Source organism: Kogia breviceps, chromosome 17 (genome assembly GCF_026419965.1).
Source record: "Kogia breviceps isolate mKogBre1 chromosome 17, mKogBre1 haplotype 1, whole genome shotgun sequence".
Taxonomy (NCBI): Eukaryota; Metazoa; Chordata; class Mammalia; order Artiodactyla; family Physeteridae; genus Kogia; species Kogia breviceps.
In genome coordinates this window covers 11,404,811-11,418,164 of record NC_081326.1, presented here as the reverse complement: position 1 = coordinate 11,418,164, position 13,354 = coordinate 11,404,811, and the positions used below count along the sequence as shown (strand labels likewise).

The window sequence follows — 13,354 nt, the reverse complement described above, 5'->3', positions numbered from 1 at the left end:
CTCCAGCCGCCGCTTCCGGACACGCCTCTCCGCGAGCCTGGAACTCGCTTTCCCAGCAGGCCCCGCGCGGCCCTCGGCGTCCCGCCCCGTCGGGTGCGGCGCTCTGCGCGCTCCGGGTCCTGTCACTGCTGGACCCGCGAGCCTAGCCTGCGGCCCCACCCCCTGGCTCCCAGCTCCTTCCCCGACTCCCGCGGGTTCCAGTCCCGGCTTCCAGCTCCCCAGCCCCGCCCTCAGTCGCGCGCGCTCTCCCCGCCCCGCCCTCGTCCCCCCGCGTGCGGCCGCCACAGCCAATAAGATTCGGGGCCGCGTGCGCAGATTCAAACGGCGGCTCTTGAGGGAGGCTGGGCGCGAGATTCGGCGGTGCGGACAAAACCCTGCAGGAGGCTGTGAGCCCTTCAGGGCTGCTCGCTGCGGGGAAAGGGCGGGGGTCGGCTCCCGCGGCAGAGCCGCGCTGGGACAGCGGCGAGGAGGCTGAGAGGTGGCGGGAGGGGCCGGCGGAGGGCGGGAGCGCGCCTGCTGACATGTTGGGGGCATCCCTGACCGGGCCGGGCCGGGGCTAGGAGCGGCGCTGCGGACCGGGGGCGGGTCGCGGTCCGCCCCTCCGTCCTTCTGTCCTGCCCTGCCGGGGACGTGCGTTCTGCACTCGGTCGTCGCGGAGAGGGACCTCGGAGAGGGAAGCGGAGGGAGGGTCGGGGAGAAGGAGCATTAGCCTGAGGCTGGAGGAGGCTGAACTGCGTCCCCGCCCAGCCCGCGCCTATGCGGTACTTGAAGGATGGCGAAGAGGTCGCGCAGGTGGGTGACATCCCTTTCGCCCAGGCCCGTCGGCACAGTGTCGGCTCAGATTCCCTTTCCTTTCCCGCTTCTTCCGCACCAGGCCCTCCCCAGCCGGGGCAGAGGTTTTCTTCCCGCTGTTCCACAGCCGCTTCGGCCCGCTGGCCGCAGCGCAGCCGTGACGTGTGTAGTTGGGGACCAGTGTGTTTCAGACTCAGAAAGTGACTAACAGATGCCCAGGTTGCTCTTTTGAGTCCACTCTCCCCACAGCACACATCCAGACCCCCCAAACGCTCACAGCCACTTCTTGGTGGGAGTTGGCAGGTAAGTCTGTGCGCTTTCAGGGAATACGCTCCGCAGATGAAAGTGGAAGTGTCCTGCCTGGACGACCTGAAAATGGTGTTCAGAGGGCCTCTTTTTCTCTGAATGACTGGGCCAGTTAAAAATAGGAACTTTGTGATAAACCTGGGTGGGGACCCCTCTGCCGTCTTTGCTCCCTTGAAAGGTGTGGAAGTCCTCTGAGGAATAGCCGAGGAGAGAGAAACTTTTTTGATGTTTACTGTAATTACCATACCCATGTTCTCAGCTTTACGTATGTATTTTTAATATCTTCTGCTGGGAAGATGCCACACTGTTACCACCAGTAGCTTGATCTTAAAGTAAAACAATGTGTTTGACTCACTTAATATTTTGTGTGTCTGTTGGGCTCTGACTGTGCCTAAGTGTTGCACAGAGGTAGGGCATGTTTTTTTTGAAAACTTGATAGGATGAATTTACTCTTCTCATTTTTATTGATGTCGTTATACTAGCTACTCCTAAATTGTGTGTAGGAATTACTTAGATGACAAAAAACTACAGTATCTTTTAGTTGTCAGTATTATTAAATAAACATGAAAAGATGTTTGACAGGATTTCCAAGTGGTTTTATTTATCTAGATCCACAGCCTCAAAGTCTCAACTAGAGGTGTATTTCCCAAGTTGAAATTTAGTACTAGCTTCATTCACTGCAGATTACTGTTAAAAATTGGCAATAAGTACACATAGTATTTGTTGCTCTTCATTTATTAAGTATCTGCTGCATGTAAGGTATCTTTTGCAGAAATCAACATAGAATGTAATTAAGTCTTTGTTAGATTATTACTTTGTAGCAACTACAGAATAGATCAGACCCTTGAGGTGGAACAAATGTACACACACACACACACACACACACACACACACACTTCTCTAGAAGAGGGTTTTCAACCTAGGCACTGTTGATATTTTGGATCAGATAATTCTTTGTATTGGGAAGGCAGGGTGGGAGGGGTACTGTCCTGTGCTTTGTAGAATGTCTAGCAGCATCCCTGGCCTCTTACCCGGTGGATGCCAGTAACACCCCACTTCCCCCAGGTGTGACGATCAAAAATGTCTCCAGACATTACCAAATGTCTGTTGGGGGCCAGAATCACCCAGGTGAGAATTACTACTCTAGAACATCAAGAACCTGATTGACTTCTCAGTCTTCAGAAAACATAGATATTAAAATCTCCTATAACTATAATTATTGAGGTATTGATTTAGGCCTTTTCTTTTGAATTTTTAAATATACCTTCATTAAGCAAGGTGACAAGTGAATATTGTCAAGTCAATAACAGGAGTTTGTTTATAGTCAATGTGTGGCATTATCTACTTATCAGTATTGATGTTAATCTTATTTGAAACAGTTTCTTGGCTAATGCTGTCATTAGCAGTTAGTTATGGTTAGACTTGGATGCTAACTGCCTTCTCCAGTTAGTTTTTCTGTCCATAATTTGCGTATGCTTCATAATAATAGGTTAAGAAAGAAGAAGTGATTTAATGATTAATTTGCCTGTATAAGTTGTTTTATTGACAATACTGTGAGCTTTGAGATCTAAACATTAATTGCACTGTTGACTTTTATTCCTGTCAGCTGAGTAAATTAATTGAAATGTATCACAGAATGATTGAAAGAGTCATAAGTCTGGAGTAATTAAATGTGGTGGGGTGAAGCTACACTCCCTATGGGAGCATACAGGTAGAAGATGTGATGAGGAATTATCATCTCTGAATGGTGTATTTCTTAGGGTCTTCATACTTGAATGTGTTTTGTGCTCTAAATTATATTTCCTGTATATGTAAATATGACTTATTTATCTTGGAAAATAATAGGATGTGAAATGTTTTGAAGGATAAATAATCTATTTATTGGGCAAAGTCTAGTCTCATGCCTTTAACTAAATATCTTAATAATAAATATGAACCTAATTTATAGTTGAATGAAAAAGGACATAATTCAGTCACTTAAAAATCTCCACTATACAACCATTTAAGTATTTGATTGAAAACTATACTTCGCCGTATAAAAGTTTTGCATAAAACTACAGGCATAAATCCTGTAATAACTTCTCCTGTATGATCTGAAAAAAAAGAGTAAAAAATGCTACCTCAGATTTATGCAACTGAAGGATGTTAGCTCTTTTGATCTTTAAGATAGCTATAGTATCTCTGATCTGGATTTACATAAAGGAAAAGGTTTATTTGGTGTTGTGACTTTAAATAGTTTTTAGATCCCACTGAGGGTTTTAATGACATAATTTACAGGCAATACTAAAATTGGTATATCTGCTATTAACATGTATTTGATTTTTAACCATATTTATGTATTAAGTAATTAATTTTAGGTTTTAACAGCCAGTTCCACTCTTAAAAATAAGCTTTAAAAAGTGTCATTTAGAAGCTAGAAGGCCTGTTTAAGTAGGAACACATTCAGGTATTTACAGTTGAGATGACTGGTGACTATACTAAACTGGAAAGACAAAAGCCAGCTCTTTAGGTATGCTGTGTGTGTGTTGTAGGAAGCAATTTTACTGTGTTGTTTCTAGTGAGATGGGTGTTGTGGGTGAAGAATACTGAAATACGAGAACTGATTTTTAAATCAACTTTGTAGTTAGCAATATTGTTGGGGAAAGCAAGTAAACTCTATAGCCCTGTTTTTTGTTTGTTAATATAAGGGGTTTGGATTTTGTGGTCTATAAGGTACCATCTAGCTTTAATATAGTTCCTGTTTTGAACTCTTTTTGTAATCATCTTTCCTCATTTAAAAATATACACACATGGGCTTCCCTGGTGGCGCAGTGGTTGAGAATCCGCCTGCCAATGCAGGAGACACGGGTTCGTGCCCTGGTCCGGGAAGATCCCACATGCCGCGGAGCGACTAAGCCCGTGAGCCATGGCCGCTGAGCCTGTGCGTCCGGAGCCTGTGCTCCGCAACGGGAGAGGCCACAACAGTGAGAGGCCCACGTACCGAAAAAAAAAAAAAAAAAAAAAAAAAAAATATACACACACTAATGGAATAAAATAGAAATATTCTCTCATTGTTTTTGTTTATGGATAGCTACGTAGAAATCCCTTCAGTATTTATTTCATTATTGTTATTAATGGTCAAGTAAAGTCGAATTTGTCTTACTATAATGATGCTAGTTTGCAGTCCAGATTTGGGAATACAATATTCATGTATGCAGTACATCGTATTAACCACTGGGTGGCCTGATTTCACTTTATTAAATCAAACTGGTAAATTTTCATCCCTTGAATTCGACTGAACTTAAAAAAATTCACAGTTATCCTGTCAAGATAGTATAATAAATGTATTTTTTGATTATGATAAAAATATTCAGACTTGATGCAGTTTGATTTAAAATATTATCAAGTTGAAGTGATTTTACTGGAGCAGATTTTATAGAATGACGGATATTTCTCTAATTCAAATCAGTAGTTTCTATTCAAATAAAAATAAATTTTAAAAAATTTCAAATTATTCCTTTGGCACACCACGTTTTACTCTTTTTTAGGTGGAATAATTGATGTCCTTTAAAATTGAACTTCTCTCTCAAATGTTTTATCTTAATATTGCCAAGTGTGAATAGTTTGTGTATTATTTCACAGGGAAAGTTATGACTATCACATCCTATTAGCTTACACCCCAGTGTAGAATTACTCTTAACCATTTTCCTGGCCTAATGAGTCATAGTATTTTCGTGTGTGTGCATATGCTCTTCATTTTGCAGTATCATAATCACCCTAATCACTTTGTTCATTCATAATCTACAAAAGTTTTTGAATATGGTACTTAGGTTATGTATTAGACAGTTAACAGAATAAATATTTTCTTTGACTTAAAAAATAAAACTGGCAGAATGATTCTGGAAACCAAGTCCTGAATGGAGATTCAAAGACCAAATTCCTCTTTGGTTTTTGCTTTGTGACTGGAGAAATAATTTCACCTATTTTTACTGTCTTCTCGATTAGTCACCCTAGGCTAAAAATGGTTTATCTATTTACAGATAGATAGTAGGAAGTTGATTTTATTTAACTATTAGATATTACCAGCATTGATAGCTACAATACAGAAATACTAAAAAAGGAAGTAGAAAGCAGAAAAATAAAGCAAATAAAACAACAAATAAAGAAAATAAAATAATGATTTGTTTTGATGGTGTCTAACCATTATTAAGCAATGGGACTTTTTCATTGTTAAAAGGTGAAAGTAGAATATTGGTGAAGTTATTTGTGGGGTTTTAACTCTTCCCGTTTCTCTTCGCAAATTGTAGGCATTCTCAGGCAGCTTTATGTTGTAGCTAGTGATGAGTTTCTAGGATCTTCTGTCATACTTAGTTGAAAGTTTTATCATCCTTTCAACAATTACTTAAATAATATAGAAATAACTTAATGCTAAAACTAAGAAGTAGTTAGGTAGATGGATTCTAGGGAAGTCCCAGTGGTAGAGAGATGGATTCTAAGAATTCTACTTTAATCCTCCCTCACACTCAACCACTTAGAAAACCCAGCTTCCTGAACATGATGGCCATACTGATGCAAGACAGAGGATGAAACCTCTTGTAGAAATAGAAATTTCTCACAAATCAAGTATGTGGTTAAAAAATAAGGCAGGTTTTTAAAGTTAAAATGAACACGTTTTCAGGAATATTACTCCTTGGAAACTAGTCTTTTGACCAAAATAACATTTTTGGATTCATATATTTAACTTAACATATTTTGATAAGAATACTGATAAGGTGAATTTTGTACAGATTAGATGTGATGTAGATATTTTTGTGAATACTCAAAATTTATATGGGTGAGTCCTCAAATTAGAAATTGTTTTCAAATAACCTAATTTTTAAAGCAATCTCAAATATGCTGTTATGGAAGGTGTTGGGGTCTGAGGGGAGGGAAGAAAAGACGGGAACCTGTAAAAAGCATGACTGAGGGCTGTTTGGGATGACAGGAAGTGATAATGTTGCAGGGGACAGTTCTAGGAAGGGTTAGGCAATATTAGTAGACACCCCAAAGAACCCCTTCTGTACTGAATATTTTTTTTATGTTTGTTTCAGCAGGTTATGCTTGAAATTCTACCACTTGGAGGTGCATTTGGATTTTGAAAGTTCTTTTTAATAAATGGGAATGCTTTTTACCTCCTCTTAGAGGTATTGGCATTTGTTAAAAAAGAACGTTTTCTTTCTCATGTCAACTTGAGATCAGCTGTATTAAGGGAGGTAAAAGTTTTGATTGGGTTGGGAAGGAGTGAGGTAATTTTGGAATACAGAATACTCGGAGGAGGTGAAAGAGTAAGCAAGATCATTCAGTAATTTTACAAAGGTTTGAATGGCAGGTACTGTGCGTGATGAAGAGAGGTGAACGTATTAGACATGGTCCTTGTACTCCTGAGTTTACAATTTGGTTGGGAAGGTTGGCAAGTGTGATAGCATTGAGAAGGATGGGTAAGTTCCATGAGTGCGTACAGTGGACAGCAAGCTTCAGTATGGTGTTTTATCTGGTTTACTAGCCTTCTTAGAAATTTATGAAGTCATTGGATCCTGAACCATCTCCAATTTAACAGTTTAATCGTGGCTAATCAAGTGATATTTCTGATAGCTGAAGATGGCTGCAAATAACAGGTATTTAATTAAACCTGTGCTTTTATTTTCAGCATAACAAAACAATCAGTTTAACAAAACAATCATATATGGAAACAGGACTGACAGATTATTAAAATAGACATTGGCTTTAGGGGAGAAAGTATTGGAATACTGAAGTGCATTAAACTAAAGAAGCAGTTAGGTGTCCTAGGTGGGTGGGAGATTTTGGTGTCTTGTTTGGTCGGGTAAGAAAAATTTTGGTCCTAATGGAATTGACAAATCAAGGGAAATTAGAAGTTCCTGCAAAGGATCTGTAAACAGATCTGTAAACAGTATATATTAAATCTAGGCCTTCATTTTCCACAATGTCTGGTACTTAGAAATGTTAAGTAAATATTAGCTCATGTTATTTTCAGATGCTCATAACTTTATTCAGTCCATTGACTACTCAAAATCCTCTAATTCAGTTTATCATAAAGACCTGCCCTCTTTTCTGGGGTTTTGTGCTCTCATGGATTTAACTGTTCTCTGGGTGCTGGTGATTGCCAAAACTGTATGTCTACCCTAGACCTGTTACCTGAGCAGAAGATTCATGTGCCCAGTTGTCTTCTAGATCGGCTCTGCCTAGTAGGAGAGCCACTAGTCACATGTGGCTGTTGAGCTCTTGATATGTGGCTAGTCTGAATTGCTATGTACTTTTTTTTTTTTGCGGTATGCGGGCCTCTCACTGCCGTGGCCTCTCCTGTTGCGGAGCACAGGAGGCCGGTCGCGCAGGCCCAGCGGCCATGGCTCACGGGCCCAGCCGCTCCGCGGCATGTGGGATCTTCCCAGACTGGGGCACGGACCCGCATCCCCCGCATCCGCAGGCGGACCCTCAACCACTGAGTCACCAGGGAAGCCCTGAATTGCTATGTACTTTTAATTTTATTTTATTTAAAAAAATTTAAATTAAATTTAATTTTTATTTTTCTGATTAGCTCTGTCTGTAGCTAGGAATTCACTTTGTTGCTCCTGGGCTCTTTCTATCAGCTTCATCTTCTTGTTTTTTTTCTCTTTCTCTTTTGCCTTTGGCAGTCTCTTCCCTCCTGGACAATGCCACACCAGATTTTGAAGACTTAAGTAAGAAGAAAAGAATGTAAAAAATTTTGTGATTATGTTGATTACATGTTGAATTGACAATTTAAAAATATATTGGGTTAAATATTATTTATTATTAAAATTAATTTCACCTGTTTCTATTTTTTTTTAATGTGGCTACTAAGAAATTACATATGTGACTTGCATTACATTTCTATTGGACAGTGCTGTTCTGGATACATCCAGTATCCACCTGTATATTTCTCAAGTGCCTTGAAATCAGTCCACACTGCTTACTCTCCTCATTACCTTCTACCTCCCAAAGTTCTGTTTCTCCTTCTATTCCTTATCTCAGTGGATAGCTCTATTTATGCTCCCAAAGCCAGAAATTTTGGAGTCGTCCTTAAATCTTCCTCCCATATCTCTCAGATTCATCAGTTGAAAATTCCTTTTGTTTGTACCTTTTTCATATCTCAGTTTTATGTGCTTCTTTCTATAGCTACTATCACGACCTTAGTTGGTTTATTCTTTTATGGTTTCTTGATTTTTGTCACATTTAGATTTCTTCTACTCAAGGATGTAAACAATAGAATTCAACCCTATTATAGTACTATTATGTTTTCATTTTTTTAAGTGTGAAATATTTGCTTCATCTGAATTTTTTATTTTAAAGTGAGGCTTTAGCTTTATTTTTTAAGATAGCTACCCAGTGTCTTACCCTTTATTGAAAAGTCCATCTTTACCCCACTGATTGATATGTTACTATTATAATTTACCAAATTCCCATACGGATTTTGTGTTTTTCCTGAATGTTCTGTTCTGTTCCATTGATTTGAGTATCTGTGCATGTGTCAGTACCATTCTGTTTTATTTATTGTTTCTCTACAGTATATTTTGATATTGGGTAGTGCTAATTCTCTCTTTCCTTTTTTAGAACTTTTTTGGCTATTACTGCCTGTTTATTTTTCCATATGAACTGTAGAATCAGCTTGTCTAAGTTCCTCTGAAAATCTATTGGTATTTTTATTCATTTAATCTAAATTTAAGAATTAATTTACAGAGAATGGACATCTATAATGTTTTCCTTTCCAAGAATGTGCTCTGAATGTTTTTTCATTTGTTCTTCTGTGTCTCATTGTTTACTATAACTTGATCTGTATACTCAAATTGTTTCTACATATTTTAACTTTTTTTGTTGTTGGTGTTGTAAATGCCTCATTTCTTCCATTGTGTCATTTAACTGACTGTGTTTTGTATTTTACCATTATCGTTGCCAGGTCCTAATAGTTTCTTACTTGGGGTATTGTGAAAGATTACCAACTGGTCTTCCTTCCTCCATCTCTCCACATTCCTGCCAGTGATTTTTGCTGAAACACAAGATACTGGTCTTTTACTCCCTTACTTAAATTCCTTTAACTCTTTAGGTTAAAGGTCAAATAAAGAATAAAGGTCAAACTCCTTAGCATGACATAAAGGTTATCACTTGGCCTCTGCTGACATATTTAGCTTCTTTCCTCTGTGTCAGTAAGAACTACAGCTCCTCTCCATTATATGACTCTTAATTTTTTTTATACTTTGAATAATCTCATTGGACATATGTCTGCTAGTCTGAGTGACTTCTTTTGTCGTATCTCTGTATTCAGATTCAGTGATTGAATTCATATCTTTAAATAAAATTCTTGATTTCACAATTGTGTTCTTTTTAGTGAGGATGAGGATGATGACCTTCAGTATGCTGATCATGATTATGAAGTCCCACAACAAAAAGGGTTGAAGAAACTCTGGAATAGAGTAAAATGGACAAGAGATGAGGTAATTATGTGATAAGGCTTACTAATTCTATGCTCGTATTTAATGATTAATAATATATATTAAAGTTATTTAGAAACAAAACATGAGAAAAGTTATCCATCAACTAACTTGCACATTATTTTTCTTCAACCATACATGAATAGCGGGTTGATATTGAGACTGACAGAATCAGTTTAGTAAATGGGAGAACTTGTGTTATAATGGCTTCAGTCCTTCTAAAAATGGCCACCAGATATGACGTGGAAGAATTGGAGAGTATCTATATTCAGGAATAGGGTGAGGGAGAACTTTCTAATTTTTCATACCTGTTTTAATAGGATGATAAGTTAAAGAAGTTGGTTGAACAACATGGAACTGATGATTGGACTCTAATTGCTAGTCATCTTCAAGTAAGTGAAACATTATCTTATATTGCTGACATGAATGATTTAGGTCATGGGGTTACATTTGCTATTTTCAGAAATGTGTCTACATTATTTTAGATTTAGGTTTCCTTCCTAAAAACATCTCTTTTGTTCTGATCTTCCTACAGTTGAAAGCTTATAAAGTCTGATTTTCTAGTAATTAGTTTATCCAGGGATCTAAAAAGATTACTAATCTAAAACAAAAATGATACAAAGTTTGGGTAGGGCTTTATCAATATTTGCCGATAAATATTAAAACATTTTGAGAGAAGTTAAATATATTGAAATATTTTGGTAGCTAATTAATAAAACCAGAAAAAGCTACATTGCTGTGAAAATTAGAAGTAACATATAGGGTGTTTGACACAGTTCCTGACATTTAGCACATGTTCAATAAATGGAAGCTAAATTAGAAAAGCTATTTACATTAGCTTTATCAGTTTAATTTCAATGGTATAACAGCAAATGAAGTGAACAGAGAAATGCTACAAGTCTATACAGGAACAGCCTGATTGTTTTGAAAAATTGATAACCTTAAAATGGATCAGCATTGATGTGCAGAAGCTGTAAATGAAGAAGCTCAGTTTGAATAAAAATAAGTCCACTAGGCACCAGGACAGAGCTATTGGTAAATAAAGTATTTGTATTTATATGCTTCTAAATTATCTGTAATCCTGTATATGAACTAATATCTCTGGAAACTGAATCACTAATGAAAAGTTAAGTGTTATTATTATTATCCTTGTAATACATAGGAGTTACTTAGGTTGTGACTTGACTAAAATAAGGCTACACTTATTAATCATTTTTGGAGTTTGGGATGTTTCTACATAAGGTTTTATCCTGGTAAATTCATTTTCCTTTTGAACTTCAACACTTAAATAATTTAACTGGTATATAATGCACATCTTCTATCTAGGTATATTTAGTTTTTACTTGATAACTTGGAGGTTGTCATTTATAAACATCCTTTAAATTCCATGAGTGGTCTAATAATGCCTTTCAGGATTTTTTAATTTTCTAGAGTTATGTACTGCTATACTATATGAATCCAGACTGCTATGCTGTTTGAGTTCATATGTCTGCTTTGTATAGTTGTCTGTTTACTCCCTTTTATTCATCAGTACATTTCTTTATGGCAGTATCTGTGTTGTAGCTTTGCTTTTTGCTGTTATAAGGCAGAGTATAGAGATACATAATTTAACTTCAAATGTATATTGTCTTTATTTATAGTCTAAGCAATGCTGACAACTTTAATTAAAAATTAATTGGGGCACAGGCATGTAAAATAAATACTACATTTTTAAAGAATGCTATTGAATGCCTTATTCTCGAAAAACTTTCTTCTTAAGGTTGTGAGATATAAGTTTGGGCTGACTTGCTTTCTGGAGGACAATTGTTCCATAACAAAATCATCTGAATTCTTTCAGAATCGTTCTGATTTTCAGTGTCAGCATCGGTGGCAGAAAGTTTTAAATCCAGAATTGATAAAGGGTCCCTGGACTAAAGAAGAAGATCAGAGGGTAACATGTTCATATTCTTTATTTTCACTGTGTAGGTGGACTTGCTTTTTTTCTTCCTAATACATTGGTTTTTTGTCACATAAATACATGTTTAAATCACTTTGATTTGTTCTCTGAGTTACTGCTTGCATAAGGATTGAAACTTGAGTATCTTGAAATGTAGTTTTTTTTTTTTTTTTTTTTTTTTTTTTTTTTTGCGGTATGCGGGCCTCTCACTGTTGTGGCCTCTCCCATTGCGGAGCACAGGCTCCGGACGCGCAGGCCCAGCGGCCATGGCTCACGGGCTTAGTTGCTCCGCGGCATGTGGGATCTTCCCGGACCAGGGCACGAACCCGTGTCTCCTGCATCGGCAGGCGGACTCTCAACCACTGCGCCACCAGGGAAGCCCGAAATGTAGTTTTTTCAGAACTGAGTCAAACCAAATATAATATGTTTAGCCTTTGCTGTCTGAAAGTTTGGTTTGCAGAAGGAAAAATATTATCAGCTTAGTCACCTTCTTTAGAGCTTAGGTTAGCAACATTTAGGATATAATTTCTTGTTGAAAATTGAGTTAACATTTTAAAAACAATTTAATTTTATTCCTATTTTATCTGAAAATGTGAGATGTAAAGAAGTCATTCTTAACTTTCCCTCTTGACCTGTAATGAACCCCCGAATAAGATAGATATCAGAGCATCATGTTCCCAGAGTTGGATGATTCAAAAACCAAGGTAATTCTTTGTGTTATGAAAGTGTGAGCAGAATGGGAGAGTTGCTGTCCTCTACTGAGAATTGCTCTTTAGTTCATGCTCTTTATGGCATAAATGTTGTTAATGTAGTTGGGAAATTAGAGTATTCTTACTGCCACTCAAAGTAAAAAAAAAAAAGCTACAAAAGATAAAACAAAACAAACAAAAAAACCCCAAACTTCACTAGGCTCAGAACTGATCTGATTTGCTTGATGGCCAATGATAAGTTTTAAAATGTATGATTTGTATCCTTTCAGTTTGAGAAAGGAAGAAATGAAAATACAGTAACTGTAGATCCTTGCTGCTTCCATAATGATTTATTTGGCTTTCAGCTGAAGCTTAAAAAAAAAAAAAAAAAGTAAGAGTAGGAAATGCTTAAGTCTCAACATTTTTACTGTTATTTCCTATTAATTTTGTATGAAACAATTTAACTTACAAGTCACTTTAATTAACACCTTGTATTTTAGATAAGTTTGGAATCAATTTTTTAAAAAAATTTATTTATTTTTGGCTGTGTTGGGTCTTTGTTTCTGTGCGAGGGCTTTCTCTAGTTGTGACGAGCGGGGGCCACTCTTCATCGCGGTGCGCAGGCCTCTCACTGTCGCAGCCTCTCTTGTTGCGGAGCACAGGCTCCAGACGTGCAGGCTCAATAGTTGTGGCTCACGGGCCTAGTTGCTCCGTGGCATGTGGGATCTTCCCAGGCCAGGGCTCGAACCCGTCTCCCCTTCATTGGCAGGCAGATTCTCAACCACTGCGCCACCAGGGAAGCCCTGGAATCAATTTTTGAACTTGGCAAACGCTGAAGGAATAGTTACTAGTAAAATTGGTTTTTTTAACTTGTAGTTGTGGTTTGGATTTAATGCATTAAAAATGGCATTCTTGAGTTATGTTTTAAAATTCTGTGAAGTAGTGCCTTTTTCAAATTGACATATAATTATGTATTAGTTTCAGATGTACAACATAATGTATAAATTGCAAAATGATCACAAGTCTAGTTAATATCTATCCCCATATGTAGTAAAAATTTTTTTGTGTGTGATGAGAACTTCTAAGATCTACTCTCTCAGCAACTTTCAAATATGCAATACAGTATTACTAGCTGTAGCCACTATACTCTA

At 37.8% G+C, this 13,354-nt stretch overlaps 1 protein-coding gene across 2 annotated transcripts in view; it reads left to right on the top strand.

Moving 5' to 3' along the window:
* Positions 1–677: 677 nt before the first annotated feature.
* The window catches only part of MYBL1 (MYB proto-oncogene like 1), a 33,014-nt gene continuing 20,337 nt past the window's right edge, over positions 678–13,354 (top strand). For both annotated transcript variants that reach the window (XM_059042642.2, XM_059042643.2), the window contains exons 1-4: positions 678–792; positions 9,476–9,581; positions 9,899–9,970; positions 11,416–11,508. In XM_059042642.2, the coding sequence (XP_058898625.1) occupies positions 773–792; positions 9,476–9,581; positions 9,899–9,970; positions 11,416–11,508 (291 nt within the window). In that variant the 5' untranslated portion in view covers positions 678–772. The remainder of the gene's footprint in view (positions 793–9,475; positions 9,582–9,898; positions 9,971–11,415; positions 11,509–13,354) is intronic.